This window comes from Hoplias malabaricus, chromosome 6 (assembly GCF_029633855.1).
Source record: "Hoplias malabaricus isolate fHopMal1 chromosome 6, fHopMal1.hap1, whole genome shotgun sequence".
Taxonomy (NCBI): domain Eukaryota; kingdom Metazoa; phylum Chordata; class Actinopteri; order Characiformes; family Erythrinidae; genus Hoplias; species Hoplias malabaricus.
Genome location: NC_089805.1, coordinates 52309141 through 52329275, shown reverse-complemented (window position 1 = coordinate 52329275; position 20135 = coordinate 52309141). Strand labels below are relative to the sequence as shown.

Here is a 20135-nt window from a genome sequence, read left to right as displayed (position 1 = left end):
TGCTGTTGTGTACTGTATTACTGTGTTTTAGTTTGTCTTTTGGTGTACTTTGTTGTGTACAATTCACATAAGCATTCTGGGTTTTTAAAAAGTGGTTTATAAATGTAATGTGTTATTATTATTCCTACTGTACTGCACATTATTTGTGTACACTCTGTTCCAATGCTCCTTCTAATAAATATTGCAGTCGTTTCTAGTTTTAAAACCTGCTCCATAAAGATGAGCAACAACATTCTTGCACACTGCAGTGTGAGAATCTTTGTTTACCTTCATCCTTTTTCAACTCTTTGCTTCTTAACACATCTTTTCACAGGTTCCGTGCTACATGAAGGACCTGGGCAAGGCTTTAACAGAGTTCTGCCTTGAGTCTGGAATTCTCTGTGGTTTGTTTCTGAAAGGTCAGACATTCCTGATAAACCAAGCCTAGTCCAGATTCCTGAGTCTTACTATAAAACAGAGAGGAGAGGCTGATCTCCTCACTCTCTGAGATCCTTCAGAAGACAAAGATCATGGCCTCCTTCTCCACCAGCAGCTACGTATCCCACATCAGAGCACCACCCACCTGGGGATCCAGCTCATCCCTGGTGTCCAGGAAGGCCAAAAGTGTTCATGGAGGAGTGGGAAACTCCAGAGTCCGTATCTCTTCCGCCACCTCAGTGTCCTCCAGTGGAAATTTTGGTTTCAGAGGATCAGGAGGTAACCAGGACTCTGTGGTCATCGGGAATGAGAAGTTTACCATGCAGAACCTGAACGATCGCCTGGCCTCATACCTGGAGAAGGTGCGCTCCCTGGAGAAAACCAACGCTGCGCTGGAGCTGAAGATCCGGCAGTTCCTGGAGAGCAAGACCTCCCCTGTCGCTCACGACCACCAGGCCTACCTGGCCATCATCAGCGAACTGCGGAGCAAGGTGTGTAGAGTTAATCCTGAACTATAAATCCATTCTCCAGACCAAGGTGTGTAGACTTAAACCTGAACTATGAACCCATCCTCCAGACCAAGGTGTGTAGACTTAAACCTGAACTATGAACCCATCCTCCAGACCAAGGTGTGTAGACTTTAACCTGAACTATGAACCCATCCTCCAGACCAAGGTGTGTAGACTTTAACCTGAACTATGAACCCATCCTCCAGACCAAGGTGTGTAGAGTTAATCCTGAACTATAAACCCATCCTCCAGACCAAGGTGTGTAGTATTAATCCTGAACTATAAACCCATCCTCCAAACCAAGGTGTGTAGTATTAATCCTGAACTATGAACCCATCCTCCAGACCAAGGTGTGTAGTATTAATCCTGAACTATAAACCCATCCTCCAGACCAAGGTGTGTAGACTTAATCCTGAACTATTAACTCATCCTCCAGACCAAGGTGTGTAGACTTAAACCTGAACAATGAACCCATCCTCCAGACCAAGGTGTGTAGACTTAAACCTGAACTATGAACCCATCCTCCAGACCAAGGTGTGTAGACTTTAACCTGAACTATGAACCCATCCTCCAGACCAAGGTGTGTAGAGTTAATCCTGAACTATAAACCCATCCTCCAGACCAAGGTGTGTAGTATTAGTCCTGAACTATAAACCCATCCTCCAGACCAAGGTGTGTAGTATTAATCCTGAACTATGAACCCATCCTCCAGACCAAGGTGTGTAGTATTAATCCTGAACTATAAACCCATCCTCCAGACCAAGGTGTGTAGACTTAAACCTGAACTATGAACCCATCCTCCAGACCAAGGTGTGTAGGGTTAATCCTGAACTATGAACCCATCCTCCAGACCAAGGTGTGTAGACTTAAACCTGAACTATGAACCCATCCTCCAGACCAAGGTGTGTAGGGTTAATCCTGAACTATGAACCCATCCTCCAGACCAAGGTGTGTAGGGTTAATCCTGAACTATGAACCCATCCTCCAGACCAAGGTGTGTAGACTTAAACCTGAACTATGAACCCATCCTCCAGACCAAGGTGTGTAGGGTTAATCCTGAACTATGAACCCATCCTCCAGACCAAGGTGTGTAGGGTTAATCCTGAACTATTAACCCATCCTCCAGACCAAGGTGTGTAAAGTTAATCCTGAACTACCATCCTACAGATGTACAATTGCGATCACAGCATCATAAGTTTTTTCTTAGTCCCCCTAGTGGTCAGACTGCAGACCACATGGTTATCTGTTTCTCCAGGTGTATCTTGGGTGATAGAGGAGTCCCAGCACCTGCATGTTCAGGCTGTTGTTTTCTGTGTGCTCCATGTCTCCTCTCACTGCAGAAATGATGCACAAGGTTCTCTGTCCTGTTGGGGGCGCTGTGTTCTGAATGAGTGCAAGAGCTTTTCATAACAGTCTATATGAATATTACATTATTCCTGTTGATGTGTTCGACCCATTGTCGAGTTGAAGCAAAAAGAAGAAAGTTCTCCACCCTGTGGTGGGACCCTCAGTGATCTGTCACTGTCCCTTTAATTCAGGAACATAACTGGACCTTGTTTTTATTTAATTGTATGGTTTAAAGTGGAATTCATTTCAGAAATGCCAGATAGGTGTTTTTCTATTTAAAGCAACACTATTTTTGTCTACCTTTAATAACCAGCTTCAAAATCATCATGATGCTCCACTGAGCTGTAAAAGGAAGATTAGGGCTTTACAATTCTGGAGAAATGAACGCAACGGACCAACAAAGTCCCAGAAGAGCATTAACAGGGTCTGCACGTGGTGGACATGAGTCTCCCTGGACAGGACATTTCCTCTGACAGTGTAGGACTTTGAAGACTGAGCTCCATCATTCTCAGAGCGCCCAGCGTCTCTCAGCACAGGAGCTGTTCTCTTTCCAGATCGTTCTGCTCTGGAATAAAATCTGGAGCTCCAGAGACAGTGGAGTGGTCTGATCTCAGAGCAGCAGAGCTTTAACACACCTCTAAAGACACAAGGGTCCTCACAGTGGACCTTTAGAAACCATCTTCATGTCTGATGAGGTTCCTGCTCCTGATGTTATTCCTTATTCCTCCAGCTCCAGGCGGCCGTTCAGGTGAACGGAGGTGTGATACTCGGCATCGAGAACTCGCAACTGGCCATGGACGACTTCAGGGGAAAGTGAGTTTAACCATCCTCCAAAATTCAGATTTGTCTTCTGTAAATTGTAACTTTTATTCTTGTGTCAATGATAACCTTCTCTGCTATCAAAGAGACACACAGCGGTGAATCTGAGTGTAAATATTATGAGAGTATTATTACTCACAGTGTCTCCAAACATTACTGCAGTCACCACTACAAACTAGTAATCAACATCATCAATGACATCAGCGATAACATTTAAAATATTAGCGCAGTGCTTGACCCAGCTCTCAGTCAGAGACAACCATGGGCTCAGGAACAGCCGGAAGCACTTCGCAACTGCTTCACGCTTTATGTAAATGATATGTAGATGAGGGTGAAGTGGGCGGTGTCTTAGATGGGTCACTGTGATTGTACGTGACCTCAGTGAAAGAGGACCACTGTCCTTTCTCTTTAATAAAGGTACGAGATGGAGCTGGCGATGCGTCAGTTGGTGGAGGCGGACACCATGGGGCTGAGGAGGATTCTGGACAATCTGCACCTCACCAACAAAGACCTGACTCTGCAGCTTGAGGGTCTGAAGGAGGAGCTCATCTTCCTCAAGAAGAACCACGAGGAGGTACAGCACCTCCAGCCGTGAGGAGTACAGTCAAAAACATTTAACACTAAATAAAACAAATCGAAAATCAGTCTGAATTTTACATCAATTCAAACCTCTGAAGGTTTTTTGTACATAGTGGGAAACTGCCCCAGCGTCTGTTTAGTGTTATTACATTGTTGTTACTATGCAAATACACAGTTATAATATTTAGTAGTATATTAAAATAATCCCATGTGTGTGTGTCTCCGTTAGGAGCTCCTGGCGATGAAGCAGCAGATGAGCGGAAAGGTTCACGTGGAGGTGGACGCTGCTCCTCAACAGGATCTGACCAAAGTTCTGGCTGATCTTCGAGAGCAGTACGAGGCCATCACGGTTAAACATCAGAAGGAACTGGAAACATGGTTCAAGACAAAGGTAGACTCCTCTTTTTTGTATAAATTGTTTATTCTAGTTTTTATACAGAGTGTGTAAATGGTACGTGGGGAGGTCCCACTGTGGTGGAGGTGTTGACTGACACTTCAGAGAGACACTGAACACTCCCATCGAAGGGACATCTTTTTCTGGGAAGTCCATGGTTATTTCAGCACAGGGTGTTTGGAAGTATAGGGAAATTAAATATACGACTATATATTGCCACTTAGAGACAACATTAAGGCTGTTACCAACAGGGCGGCGCCCCGGGACAAAAGGCCCCTGATTAACCATTTAGAAGGCGGAGTTCCTCAGGGTACCACAGGCCTTTGCTGCTGAGTTTGTGACACAATCTTTTCTGTGTTTTCTCTCCTCAGACGGAGACTCTGAAACAGGAGGTGGTCACCAGCTCCGAGACACTGCAGACATCCCGCTCCGAAGTGAGTTCGGTCCGGTCCACGCTCCTGGGTCTGGAGGCGGAGCTACAGGCTCTGCTCGCGATGGTGAGCTCATCACTACCACATTGCTGTGGCAACAGACCACTGAAGGAGTGCCTCATGCCCATATAAGGACTTCCAGGTCTAACCCGGAGAGCACAGGGCTAGCCTCTTTCCACTAGAAGAACTCTGGTTCTGGAACCGGTTCTGTTTCTGATTTTTAGAATTGTTTCTCTGCAGTGAACTGTCCTCAGTTTTGGGAACCAAGGCTACATCACCAGTGGGGGGCGCTGTGGGGCTGTGTCTGAATCAGCTCCAGAGCCAGAGATAAAGGGATGGAGTGAGGACAGAGTCATGGTTAATCCACTGTTTACAGCGCGGTCAGATCACAGTGAGATATGAGACACGTGGAAATGAGGCAGAGAGAGAACAGAGAAAACAGAGAGAACAGAAATAGAACAGAGAGAAAAGAGTGAACACACAGAGAGAACAGGGAGAACACAGAAAACTGAGAACAGTGAGAACAGCGAGAGAACACAGAAAACTGAGAACAGTGAGAACAGTGAACACACAGAGAACAGGGAGAACACAGAAACTGAGAACAGAGAGAAAACTGAACACACAGAGAGAACAGGGAGAAGAGAGAGAGAACAGTGAGAGAATGGTGAGAACAGAGAGAGAACGGTGAGAAGAGTGAGAACAGAGAGAGAAACATGAGAAGGGTGAGAACAGTGAGAGAACGGTGAGAAGAGTGAGAACAGTGAGAGAACACTGAGAAATGTGAGAACAATGAGAGAACAGTGACACACACAGAGACGGACCAGGTTCCTATTTTATTTCTTTTATTTGTTTATTTCTATAACTCTCTGTAAATGACCGTCCAGCTCCACTGCTCCATCACTCTTTATTTCAGCCTCTGAGCTCTTTCTGGAGCTTCTTTATCTCTCCACTCGCCCACAGACGCCCTCACGATTCCTGCATAAGGACCCACTGTTCTCTGGTCCCAGCTGGTTCAGATACGCAGGACAGTTCCAGATTTGATTTGTGAACAGGAACCGTTGGTGGAAATGGATGTGTTTGTAAAGACACTAGACTCTTACAGACACAGCTCTGAGGATAGGTTCATCTGTCCACCTCTGTGTAGTTCGGTGTGATGTCGTACCTCAGGAGTGATGTACACACACGATGACTACGCTCAGACGATCCTAATCTTTAGGGTTTAGTGTCAGACCTCTGTGTTTAACTCTAATAAGTGACTGTGGTCTCCTCCTCCTGCAGAAATCCTCCATGGAGAGCACTCTGTCAGACACTGAGACTCGCTACAGCATGCGCTTATCTGGATACCAGACACAGGTCTGTCTCTCTCTCTGTCTCTCTCTCCTACTGTCTCTCTCCTCTGTTTCTGTCTCTCTCTCTCCTCTTTGTTACTGTCTCTCTCTCCTGCTGTCTCTCTCTTCTCTCCTACTGTCTCTAACTATAACTCAGCCCTGGGCAAGACTCTAAACTCTCTCCACACCTGGAATCCACATCTGTAACACAGTTAAATCAGTCTGGAGGAGAATAAATCAGCCCAGTGCTGTGAATATAAATCTACAGCCAGTCTAGGAGTGATTGTGCTGGTTGTTCTCAGGTGGTCAGTCTGGAGGAGCAGCTGGTCCAGCTCCGTGCCGATCTGGAACGCCAGAGTCAGGAGTACCAGATGCTGCTGGACATTAAGACCAGGCTGGAGCTGGAGATCGCGGAGTACAGGAGACTGCTGGACGGAGAGCTCTCCACGTGAGTCCCACACCAGTTTATATACTTCCACTGACACAGGACACCCATACTGTTCTCTAAACCCTAACGGACCACGAACGGGCCCCGCCTCTGGGAAACGGAACCGCTTTTCTTTCTGTGGAATAAAGAACCGGACGTCCACGCTCGTGTCCAAGCCTTTACTCTGGAAAACAAGTTCCTTCAAAACCCTCTTTAAAACCAGTTTAAAAGCAGTAGTTAGATCAGGTATGTCCTGCTCCTGGGCTCCCCCTACAGATTCATTCATTCATTCATTATCTGTAACCCTTATCCAATTCAGGGTCGCGGTGGGTCCAGAGACTACCTGGAATCATTGGGCGCAAGGCAGGAATACACCCTGGAGGGGGCGCCAGTCCTTCACAGGGCAACACACACACACACCCACACACTCACACCTACAGACACTTTTGAGTCGCCAATCCACCTGCAACGTGTGTTTTTGGACTGTGGGAGGAAACCCACGCGAACACGGGGAGAACACACCAACTCCTCACAGAGAGTCACCTGGAGGAAACCCACGCAGACACAGAGAGAACACACCACACTCCTCACAGACAGTCACCCGGAGCAGGAATCGAACCCACAACCTCCAGGTCCCTGGAGCTGTGTGACTGCGACACTACCTGCTGCTCCCCCTACAGATGCCAAGTGTAATTCAATTTTAAGGCACTGTCCTGAAATCAAGGGGCACCCTCCTCCAACTGTTACATAGTGCAGTTTCTGCAGTACCGAGCCTGGAGTTAGCAGTTACAGAGGATCTGTTCTCCTGGTTACAGCTCAGTGAAGCATCACAGTGATTTTGGAGGTGGTATTTTAAGGTCAAAGTGTTGAGTGACGACTCTAGATTAGAAAAGGACTACAGCAAGGTTTGTTTTCTTTTTACAAAATTAACAAAATTATAAGCAAGTTCATTTTAACAGACACAAACCCAATCTGAACATGAACACAAACGGAAGCGGAAGTGTGAATCCCATTCTCCATTCCCCCCTCCCCCTTGTTTCTGAGTGTCCTCTCTCCCCTTGGGGTTGAGTTACAGGGTGCAGTGGTTAAATCTCCCCATACGACGACCCTTCAACACCCTGATACGTCATCAGAACAGAGCAGCGCTTCATTCCCAGGTGACTAGCGCCGCTCTGTAGCAGCTCTGCACCAGTCTGCAGTGATATCAGAGGAGCTGATCATCATTTAGAGCCTCATTCTCCTTCAGAAGAGTTCCACAATCAGAGATTACCCCCCTCTCCTCACTCTTCTGTGACATGGAGCTCAGCTCAGATTCTCATTCTGCAGAGTTCTGTTCACACTACAGTTCCACCTTAAATGCTGCAGTAGAATGTAACTTCATTGAAGGTGGAACTGTACATTTACAGCTAACTCCAGAGACATCAGCTGCTGCTCGTGCTGTTTTCTGCTCGTTCTGAAGTAAAGGCCATAATCCACTGAAACTATATTAAAATATATAATGTTCTTGCAGCAAATGTCACTGAAATAAATGGAATTTTCACAGACAAATGTCCAGAGTGGCCACGGCTTTACGAAGAAACAATATGACTTTCATTATCCATCAGCGGGAGAAATTAGTAAGAAAAAGAGAGCCATAAAAACAATGTTTAGTCCGAGAGGCAGAAAGGAGTATGAGGCTCATAAAGTCTCGATTACAAACTAAACCTAGACATTTCTCATGAGAATGTCACTTAATCTTCACCAGGGTCATGATTTAGAGAGTATTTCTAACATAAAATAAGGTTTTATTAGTAATTTATTAATAACATACAAGAGAGGTAAAGTTGAGCTCCTACACTCAGCAATGAAATCACAAGCTGCAGGACTACGGCAGCTCAGAGGGACCAAAACTAATCAACCTGCAGTTCATCACTCACCACTAAGGGCGCTCAAACACCATTACATCACAGGAAAATGCAATAAAATTCACTTAAAGGTATGATATGATTTGTCACTGTTATATCCAGAATGTACTGTCTCCAATCTGGAGCGCTCTGGAGCAGCTGCACATGAGTCACAGCAGCTCGTAAAGTGTAAAGTGAGGTTACTGCAGTGAAGACAGGAACACACTCACTGACCACTTCACTTCAGAAGATTAATGTACAAGAGCCTTTGGTGATATCTTTGTCTGTTTCCTCAGTGCCACAACATCGACCTCCACCTCCTCCTCCACCGCCACCACCACCTCCTCCAGGACCAAGGTCATCACCGTGGTGGAAGAAGTCATAGACGGAAGAGTCGTGTCCACCTCCAGCTCTGAAACTTTTGTTCAGAAATAAAAGCCTCTCTTAGAATCAATATAAAAGAAGTGTTTGAAGTGCAGAAGTGTGTGTGTGTTTTTATTTAACTGTAATGATAATAACACAGAGCTGTTGGAGCTTTTCCACTTCAGGGTCCCTACTCCTCCTCCTCCACCAGGTGAATCAGGTCCTGGTTCTGGAAGCGGGTTCTTGTTTAGTGGCTGTTCTCTCGTGGTTCAGAGCGAGTCGAGTAGGGACTAAACCGTGGCGTGTAAACCTTGCAGAGCGCTGATCGTCCAGAGAGAGTCGTCACTCTACGCCACGCAACGCAGACGACCAGCACCAACTCTCCATCTGTAAAATCTCCAGCTGCAGCAGAGATCACGTTTGTTTTTATCCGACTCACGACAGCAGCTTTGTTTGTTTTAAGTTTGAAGTGCGCTGCAAAAACTGAAACTGAGTCGACTCCAGAGTTTCGACTCACTGAATCATTGGCTGAGCTCCTGGATCCTGGATACTGAAAGAATTGGTTTTTTAGGAGTTGACCCGTTCTCACTGTGCAGAGAGGTGTTGGAAAGCACAACGGATTTGGAACCATACTCAGAAAATAATTTGGGATATTTCACACTGAAATCCGCCCCGTGTCACAGGACTATGAGGTAGAAACAGCTTTGTTTTTCTTCACACTGAAGAAAAGGAAAACACTTTCTCCCCTGTAAAAGCAAACATGAAGCAACACAGCGTCAGAACTGGAGGAGTGAGGTAACACTGGCTTATTTTTGCTGTTACACTTTCATTACTTAAGGTGGAACTGACTCTAAATTCAGGAGAGCGCTAACTGCATGAAAGTAAACACAGAGCGAAAGTGCTACAAAACTAAACAGCTCGAGTTACACATGAGTTTCTGTGGGAATTCAAACAGTGAATAAACACTTACAGACAATTTACACTTCAGACACCAACAAGATACAGTCGCTTCTTACTCACACACACCGCTCCACCTTAAAAGATACAGTCGCTTCTTACTCACACACACCGCTCCACCTTAAAAGATACAGTCGCTTCTTACTCACACACACCGCTCCACCTTAAAAGATACAGTCGCTTCTTACTCACACACACCGCTTTACCTTAAAAGATACAGTCACTTCTTACTCACACACACCGCTCCACCTTAAAACATACAGTCGCTTCTTACTCACACACACCGCTCCACCTTAAAAGATACAGTCGCTTCTTACTCACACACACCGCTCCACCTTAAAAGATACAGTCGCTTCTTACTCACACACACCGCTCCACCTTAAAAGATACAGTCGCTTCTTACTCACACACACCGCTCCACCTTAAAAGATACAGTCGCTTCTTACTCACACACACCGCTCCACCTTAAAAGATACAGTCACTTCTTACTCACACACACCGCTTTACCTTAAAAGATACAGTCAGTTCTTACTCACACACACCGCTCCACCTTAAAAGATACAGTCGCTTCTTACTCACACACACCGCTCCACCTTAAAAGATACAGTCACTTCTTACTCACACACACCGCTTTACCTTAAAAGATACAGTCACTTCTTACTCACACACACCGCTCCACCTTAAAACATACAGTCGCTTCTTACTCACACACACCGCTTTACCTTAAAAGATACAGTCACTTCTTACTCACACACACCGCTCCACCTTAAAACATACAGTCGCTTCTTACTCACACACACCGCTCCACCTTAAAAGATACAGTCGCTTCTTACTCACACACACCGCTCCACCTTAAAAGATACAGTCACTTCTTACTCACACACACCGCTCCACCTTAAAAGATACAGTCGCTTCTTACTCACACACACCGCTCCACCTTAAAACATACAGTCGCTTCTTACTCACACACACCGCTCCACCTTAAAAGATACAGTCGCTTCTTACTCACACACACCACTCCACATTAAAAGATACAGTCGCTTCTTACTCACACACACCGCTCCACCTTAAAAGATACAGTCGCTTCTTACTCACACACACCGCTCCACCTTAAAAGATACAGTCGCTTCTTACTCACACACACCGCTCCACCTTAAAAGATACAATCACTTCTTACTCACACACACCGCTTTACCTTAAAAGATACAGTCACTTCTTACTCACACACACCGCTCCACCTTAAAAGATACAGTCGCTTCTTACTCACACACACCGCTCCACCTTCAAAAGATACAGTCGCTTCTTACTTACACACACCGCTCCACCTTAAAAGATACAGTCGCTTCTTACTCACACACACCGCTCCACCTTAAAAGATACAGTCGCTTCTTACTCACACACACCACTCCACCTTAAAAGATACAGTCGCTTCTTACTCACACACATCCCGCTCCACCTTCAAAAGATACAGTCGCTTCTTACTTACACACACCGCTCCACCTTAAAAGATACAGTCGCTTCTTACTCACACACACACCGCTCCACCTTCAAAAGATACAGTCGCTTCTTACTTACACACACCGCTCCACCTTAAAAGATACAGTCGCTTCTTACTCACACACACCGCTCCACCTTAAAAGATACAGTCGCTTCTTACTCACACACACCGCTCCACCTTAAAAGATACAGTCGCTTCTTACTCACACACACCGCTCCACCTTAAAAGATACAGTCGCTTCTTACTCACACACACCGCTCCACCTTAAAAGATACAGTCGCTTCTTACTCACACACACCGCTCCACCTTAAAAGATACAGTCGCTTCTTACTCACACACACCGCTCCACCTTAAAAGATACAGTCGCTTCTTACTCACACACACCGCTTTACCTTAAAAGATACAGTCACTTCTTACTCACACACACCGCTCCACCTTAAAACATACAGTCGCTTCTTACTCACACACACCGCTCCACCTTAAAAGATACAGTCGCTTCTTACTCACACACACCGCTCCACCTTAAAAGATACAGTCGCTTCTTACTCACACACACCGCTCCACCTTAAAAGATACAGTCGCTTCTTACTCACACACACCGCTCCACCTTAAAAGATACAGTCGCTTCTTACTCACACACACCGCTCCACCTTAAAAGATACAGTCACTTCTTACTCACACACACCGCTTTACCTTAAAAGATACAGTCAGTTCTTACTCACACACACCGCTCCACCTTAAAAGATACAGTCGCTTCTTACTCACACACACCGCTCCACCTTAAAAGATACAGTCACTTCTTACTCACACACACCGCTTTACCTTAAAAGATACAGTCACTTCTTACTCACACACACCGCTCCACCTTAAAACATACAGTCGCTTCTTACTCACACACACCGCTTTACCTTAAAAGATACAGTCACTTCTTACTCACACACACCGCTCCACCTTAAAACATACAGTCGCTTCTTACTCACACACACCGCTCCACCTTAAAAGATACAGTCGCTTCTTACTCACACACACCGCTCCACCTTAAAAGATACAGTCACTTCTTACTCACACACACCGCTCCACCTTAAAAGATACAGTCGCTTCTTACTCACACACACCGCTCCACCTTAAAACATACAGTCGCTTCTTACTCACACACACCGCTCCACCTTAAAAGATACAGTCGCTTCTTACTCACACACACCACTCCACATTAAAAGATACAGTCGCTTCTTACTCACACACACCGCTCCACCTTAAAAGATACAGTCGCTTCTTACTCACACACACCGCTCCACCTTAAAAGATACAGTCGCTTCTTACTCACACACACCGCTCCACCTTAAAAGATACAGTCGCTTCTTACTCACACACACCGCTCCACCTTAAAAGATACAATCACTTCTTACTCACACACACCGCTTTACCTTAAAAGATACAGTCACTTCTTACTCACACACACCGCTCCACCTTAAAAGATACAGTCGCTTCTTACTCACACACACCGCTCCACCTTCAAAAGATACAGTCGCTTCTTACTTACACACACCGCTCCACCTTAAAAGATACAGTCGCTTCTTACTCACACACACCGCTCCACCTTAAAAGATACAGTCGCTTCTTACTCACACACACCACTCCACCTTAAAAGATACAGTCGCTTCTTACTCACACACATCCCGCTCCACCTTCAAAAGATACAGTCGCTTCTTACTTACACACACCGCTCCACCTTAAAAGATACAGTCGCTTCTTACTCACACACACACCGCTCCACCTTCAAAAGATACAGTCGCTTCTTACTTACACACACCGCTCCACCTTAAAAGATACAGTCGCTTCTTACTCACACACACCGCTCCACCTTAAAAGATACAGTCGCTTCTTACTCACACACACCGCTCCACCTTAAAAGATACAGTCGCTTCTTACTCACACACACCGCTCCACCTTAAAAGATACAGTCGCTTCTTACTCACACACACCGCTCCACCTTCAAAAGATACAGTCGCTTCTTACTCACACACACCGCTCCACATTAAAAGATACAGTCGCTTCTTACTCACACACACACCGCTCCACCTTAAAAGATACAGTCGCTTCTTACTCACACACACCGCTCCACATTAAAAGATACAGTCGCTTCTTACTCACACACACACCGCTCCACCTTAAAAGATACAGTCGCTTCTTACTCACACACACCGCTCCACATTAAAAGATACAGTCGCTTCTTACACACACACACCGCTCCACCTTAAAAGATACAGTCGCTTCTTACTCACACACACCGCTCCACATTAAAAGATACAGTCGCTTCTTACTCACACACACACCGCTCCACCTTAAAAGATACAGTCGCTTCTTACTCACACACACCGCTCCACATTAAAAGATACAGTCGCTTCTTACTCACACTCACCGCTCCACATTAAAAGATACAGTCGCTTCTTACTCACACACACCGCTCCACCTTAAAAGATACAGTCGCTTCTTACTCACACACACCGCTCCACCTTAAAAGATACAGTCGCTTCTTACTCACACACACCGCTCCACATTAAAAGATACAGTCGCTTCTTACTCACACACACCGCTCCACATTAAAAGATACAGTCGCTTCTTACTCACACACACCGCTCCACCTTAAAAGATACAGTCGCTTCTTACTCACACACACCGCTCCACCTTAAAAGATACAGTCGCTTCTTACTCACACACACCGCTCCACATTTAAAGATACAGTCGCTTCTTACTCACACACACACCGCTCCACCTTAAAAGATACGGTCTCTTCTTACTCACACACACCGCTCCACCTTAAAAGATACAGTCGCTTCTTACTCACACACACCGCTCCACCTTAAAAGATACAGTCGCTTCTTACTCACACACACCGCTCCACCTTAAAAGATACAGTCACTTCTTACTCACACACACCGCTTTACCTTAAAAGATACAGTCAGTTCTTACTCACACACACCGCTCCACCTTAAAAGATACAGTCGCTTCTTACTCACACACACCGCTCCACCTTAAAAGATACAGTCACTTCTTACTCACACACACCGCTTTACCTTAAAAGATACAGTCACTTCTTACTCACACACACCGCTCCACCTTAAAACATACAGTCGCTTCTTACTCACACACACCGCTCCACCTTAAAAGATACAGTCGCTTCTTACTCACACACACCGCTCCACCTTAAAAGATACAGTCACTTCTTACTCACACACACCGCTCCACATTAAAAGATACAGTCGCTTCTTACTCACACACACCGCTCCACCTTAAAACATACAGTCGCTTCTTACTCACACACACCGCTCCACCTTAAAAGATACAGTCGCTTCTTACTCACACACACCGCTCCACATTAAAAGATACAGTCGCTTCTTACTCACACACACCGCTCCACCTTAAAAGATACAGTCGCTTCTTACTCACACACACCGCTCCACCTTAAAAGATACAGTCGCTTCTTACTCACACACACCGCTCCACCTTAAAAGATACAGTCACTTCTTACTCACACACACCGCTTTACCTTAAAAGATACAGTCACTTCTTACTCACACACACCGCTCCACCTTAAAAGATACAGTCGCTTCTTACTCACACACCGCTCCACCTTCAAAAGATACAGTCGCTTCTTACTTACACACACCGCTCCACCTTAAAAGATACAGTCGCTTCTTACTCACACACACCGCTCCACCTTAAAAGATACAGTCGCTTCTTACTCACACACACCACTCCACCTTAAAAGATACAGTCGCTTCTTACTCACACACACACCGCTCCACCTTTAAAAGATACAGTCGCTTCTTACTTACACACACCGCTCCACCTTAAAAGATACAGTCGCTTCTTACTCACACACACACCGCTCCACCTTCAAAAGATACAGTCGCTTCTTACTTACACACACCGCTCCACCTTAAAAGATACAGTCGCTTCTTACTCACACACACCGCTCCACCTTAAAAGATACAGTCGCTTCTTACTCACACACAGCGCTCCACATTAAAAGATACAGTCGCTTCTTACTCACACACACCGCTCCACATTAAAAGATACAGTCGCTTCTTACTCACACACACCGCTCCACCTTAAAAGATACAGTCGCTTCTTACTCACACACACCGCTCCACCTTAAAAGATACAGTCACTTCTTACTCACACACACCGCTCCACCTTAAAAGATACAGTCGCTTCTTACTCACACACACCGCTCCACCTTAAAACATACAGTCGCTTCTTACTCACACACACCGCTCCACCTTAAAAGATACAGTCGCTTCTTACTCACACACACCACTCCACATTAAAAGATACAGTCGCTTCTTACTCACACACACCGCTCCACCTTAAAAGATACAGTCGCTTCTTACTCACACACACCGCTCCACCTTAAAAGATACAGTCGCTTCTTACTCACACACACCGCTCCACCTTAAAAGATACAATCACTTCTTACTCACACACACCGCTTTACCTTAAAAGATACAGTCACTTCTTACTCACACACACCGCTCCACCTTAAAAGATACAGTCGCTTCTTACTCACACACACCGCTCCACCTTCAAAAGATACAGTCGCTTCTTACTTACACACACCGCTCCACCTTAAAAGATACAGTCGCTTCTTACTCACACACACCGCTCCACCTTAAAAGATACAGTCGCTTCTTACTCACACACACCACTCCACCTTAAAAGATACAGTCGCTTCTTACTCACACACATCCCGCTCCACCTTCAAAAGATACAGTCGCTTCTTACTTACACACACCGCTCCACCTTAAAAGATACAGTCGCTTCTTACTCACACACACACCGCTCCACCTTCAAAAGATACAGTCGCTTCTTACTTACACACACCGCTCCACCTTAAAAGATACAGTCGCTTCTTACTCACACACACCGCTCCACCTTAAAAGATACAGTCGCTTCTTACTCACACACACCGCTCCACCTTAAAAGATACAGTCGCTTCTTACTCACACACACCGCTCCACCTTCAAAAGATACAGTCGCTTCTTACTCACACACACCGCTCCACATTAAAAGATACAGTCGCTTCTTACTCACACACACACCGCTCCACCTTAAAAGATACAGTCGCTTCTTACTCACACACACCGCTCCACATTAAAAGATACAGTCGCTTCTTACTCACACACACACCGCTCCACCTTAAAAGATACAGTCGCTTCTTACTCACACACACCGCTCCACATTAAAAGATACAGTCGCTTCTTACACACACACACCGCTCCACCTTAAAAGATACAGTCGCTTCTTACTCACACACACCGCTCCACATTAAAAGATACAGTCGCTTCTTACTCACACACACCGCTCCACATTAAAAGATACAGTCGCTTCTTACTCACACACACACCGCTCCACCTTAAAAGATACAGTCGCTTCTTACTCACACACACCGCTCCACATTAAAAGATACAGTCGCTTCTTACTCACACTCACCGCTCCACATTAAAAGATACAGTCGCTTCTTACTCACACACACCGCTCCACCTTAAAAGATACAGTCGCTTCTTACTCACACACACCGCTCCACCTTAAAAGATACAGTCGCTTCTTACTCACACACACCGCTCCACATTAAAAGATACAGTCGCTTCTTACTCACACACACCGCTCCACATTAAAAGATACAGTCGCTTCTTACTCACACACACCGCTCCACCTTAAAAGATACAGTCGCTTCTTACTCACACACACCGCTCCACCTTAAAAGATACAGTCGCTTCTTACTCACACACACCGCTCCACATTTAAAGATACAGTCGCTTCTTACTCACACACACACCGCTCCACCTTAAAAGATACGGTCTCTTCTTACTCACACACACCGCTCCACCTTAAAAGATACAGTCGCTTCTTACTCACACACACCGCTCCACCTTAAAAGATACAGTCGCTTCTTACTCACACACACCGCTCCACCTTAAAAGATACAGTCACTTCTTACTCACACACACCGCTTTACCTTAAAAGATACAGTCAGTTCTTACTCACACACACCGCTCCACCTTAAAAGATACAGTCGCTTCTTACTCACACACACCGCTCCACCTTAAAAGATACAGTCACTTCTTACTCACACACACCGCTTTACCTTAAAAGATACAGTCACTTCTTACTCACACACACCGCTCCACCTTAAAACATACAGTCGCTTCTTACTCACACACACCGCTCCACCTTAAAAGATACAGTCGCTTCTTACTCACACACACCGCTCCACCTTAAAAGATACAGTCACTTCTTACTCACACACACCGCTCCACATTAAAAGATACAGTCGCTTCTTACTCACACACACCGCTCCACCTTAAAACATACAGTCGCTTCTTACTCACACACACCGCTCCACCTTAAAAGATACAGTCGCTTCTTACTCACACACACCGCTCCACATTAAAAGATACAGTCGCTTCTTACTCACACACACCGCTCCACCTTAAAAGATACAGTCGCTTCTTACTCACACACACCGCTCCACCTTAAAAGATACAGTCGCTTCTTACTCACACACACCGCTCCACCTTAAAAGATACAGTCACTTCTTACTCACACACACCGCTTTACCTTAAAAGATACAGTCACTTCTTACTCACACACACCGCTCCACCTTAAAAGATACAGTCGCTTCTTACTCACACACCGCTCCACCTTCAAAAGATACAGTCGCTTCTTACTTACACACACCGCTCCACCTTAAAAGATACAGTCGCTTCTTACTCACACACACCGCTCCACCTTAAAAGATACAGTCGCTTCTTACTCACACACACCACTCCACCTTAAAAGATACAGTCGCTTCTTACTCACACACACACCGCTCCACCTTTAAAAGATACAGTCGCTTCTTACTTACACACACCGCTCCACCTTAAAAGATACAGTCGCTTCTTACTCACACACACACCGCTCCACCTTCAAAAGATACAGTCGCTTCTTACTTACACACACCGCTCCACCTTAAAAGATACAGTCGCTTCTTACTCACACACACCGCTCCACCTTAAAAGATACAGTCGCTTCTTACTCACACACAGCGCTCCACATTAAAAGATACAGTCGCTTCTTACTCACACACACCGCTCCACATTAAAAGATACAGTCGCTTCTTACTCACACACACACCGCTCCACCTTAAAAGATACAGTCGCTTCTTACTCACACACACCGCTCCACATTAAAAGATACAGTCGCTTCTTACTCACACACACACCGCTCCACCTTAAAAGATACAGTCGCTTCTTACTCACACACACCGCTCCACATTAAAAGATACAGTCGCTTCTTACTCACACACACCGCTCCACATTAAAAGATACAGTCGCTTCTTACTCACACACACACCGCTCCACCTTAAAAGATACAGTCGCTTCTTACTCACACACACACCGCTCCACCTTAAAAGATACAGTCGCTTCTTACTCACACACACCGCTCCACATTAAAAGATACAGTCGCTTCTTACTCACACTCACCGCTCCACATTAAAAGATACAGTCGCTTCTTACTCACACACACCGCTCCACCTTAAAAGATACAGTCGCTTCTTACTCACACACACCGCTCCACCTTAAAAGATACAGTCGCTTCTTACTCACACACACCGCTCCACATTAAAAGATACAGTCGCTTCTTACTCACACACACACCGCTCCACCTTAAAAGATACAGTCGCTTCTTACTCACACACACCGCTCCACATTAAAAGATACAGTCGCTTCTTACTCACACTCACCGCTCCACATTAAAAGATACAGTCGCTTCTTACTCACACACACCGCTCCACCTTAAAAGATACAGTCGCTTCTTACTCACACACACCGCTCCACCTTAAAAGATACAGTCGCTTCTTACTCACACACACCGCTCCACATTAAAAGATACAGTCGCTTCTTACTCACACACACCGCTCCACATTAAAAGATACAGTCGCTTCTTACTCACACACACCGCTCCACCTTAAAAGATACAGTCGCTTCTTACTCACACACACCGCTCCACCTTAAAAGATACAGTCGCTTCTTACTCACACACACACCGCTCCACCTTAAAAGATACAGTCGCTTCTTACTCACACACACCGCTCCACATTAAAAGATACAGTCGCTTCTTACTCACACACACCGCTCCACCTTAAAAGATACAGTCGCTTCTTACTCACACACACCGCTCCACATTAAAAGATACAGTCGCTTCTTACTCACACACACACCGCTCCACCTTAAAAGATACAGTCGCTTCTTACTCACACACACCGCTCCACATTAAAAGATACAGTCGCTTCTTACTCACACACACCGCTCCACCTTAAAAGATACAGTCGCTTCTTACTCACACACACCGCTCCACATTAAAAGATACAGTCGCTTCTTACTCACACACACCGTTCCACATTAAAAGATACAGTCGCTTCTTACTCACACACACCGCTCCACCTTAAAAGATACAGTCGCTTCTTACTCACACACACCGCTCCACCTTAAAAGATACAGTCGCTTCTTACTCACACACACCGCTCCACATTAAAAGATACAGTCGCTTCTTACTTACACACACCGCTCCACATTAAAAGATACAGTCGCTTCTTACTCACACACACCGCTCCACCTTAAAAGATACAGTCGCTTCTTACTCACACACACCGCTCCACCTTAAAAGATACAGTCGCTTCTTACTCACACACACCGCTCCACATTAAAAGATACAGTCGCTTCTTACTCACACACACCGCTCCACATTAAAAGATACAGTCGCTTCTTACTCACACACACCACTCCACCTTAAAAGATACAGTCGCTTCTTACTCACACACACCGCTCCACCTTAAAAGATACAGTCGCTTCTTACTCACACACACACCGCTCCACCTTAAAAGATACGGTCTCTTCTTACTCACACACACCGCTCCACCTTAAAAGATACAGTCGCTTCTTACTCACACACACCGCTCCACATTAAAAGATACAGTCGCTTCTTACTCACACACACACCGCTCCACCTTAAAAGATACAGTCGCTTCTTACTCACACACACCGCTCCACATTAAAAGATACAGTCGCTTCTTACTCACACTCACCGCTCCACATTAAAAGATACAGTCGCTTCTTACTCACACACACCGCTCCACCT

At 45.5% G+C, this 20135-nt stretch overlaps 1 protein-coding gene across 1 annotated transcript; it reads left to right on the top strand.

Moving 5' to 3' along the window:
- The first annotated feature begins 330 nt into the window (after window positions 1–330).
- LOC136699829 (keratin, type I cytoskeletal 13-like) lies at window positions 331–8569 on the top strand. The gene is made up of 8 exons (XM_066674844.1): window positions 331–908; window positions 3004–3086; window positions 3510–3666; window positions 3901–4062; window positions 4437–4562; window positions 5775–5849; window positions 6127–6272; window positions 8431–8569. The coding sequence occupies exons 1-8, from the start codon at window positions 510–512 to the stop codon at window positions 8567–8569; spliced, it is 1287 nt and encodes a 428-aa protein (XP_066530941.1). The 5' UTR covers window positions 331–509.
- The last annotated feature ends 11566 nt before the right edge of the window (window positions 8570–20135 follow it).

What these genes read in the sequence shown, in the direction of transcription:
- LOC136699829 (XM_066674844.1), top strand. Translation starts at nt 510, where the DNA reads ATGGCCTCCTTCTCCACCAGCAGCTACGTATCCCACATCAGAGCACCA. An exon ending in TATCTGGATACCAGACACAG is followed by an intron (nt 5,850 to 6,126) that starts GTCTGTCTCTCT and finishes GGTTGTTCTCAG; the next exon opens with GTGGTCAGTCTGGAGGAGCA. An exon ending in CTGGACGGAGAGCTCTCCAC is followed by an intron (nt 6,273 to 8,430) that starts GTGAGTCCCACA and finishes CTGTTTCCTCAG; the next exon opens with TGCCACAACATCGACCTCCA.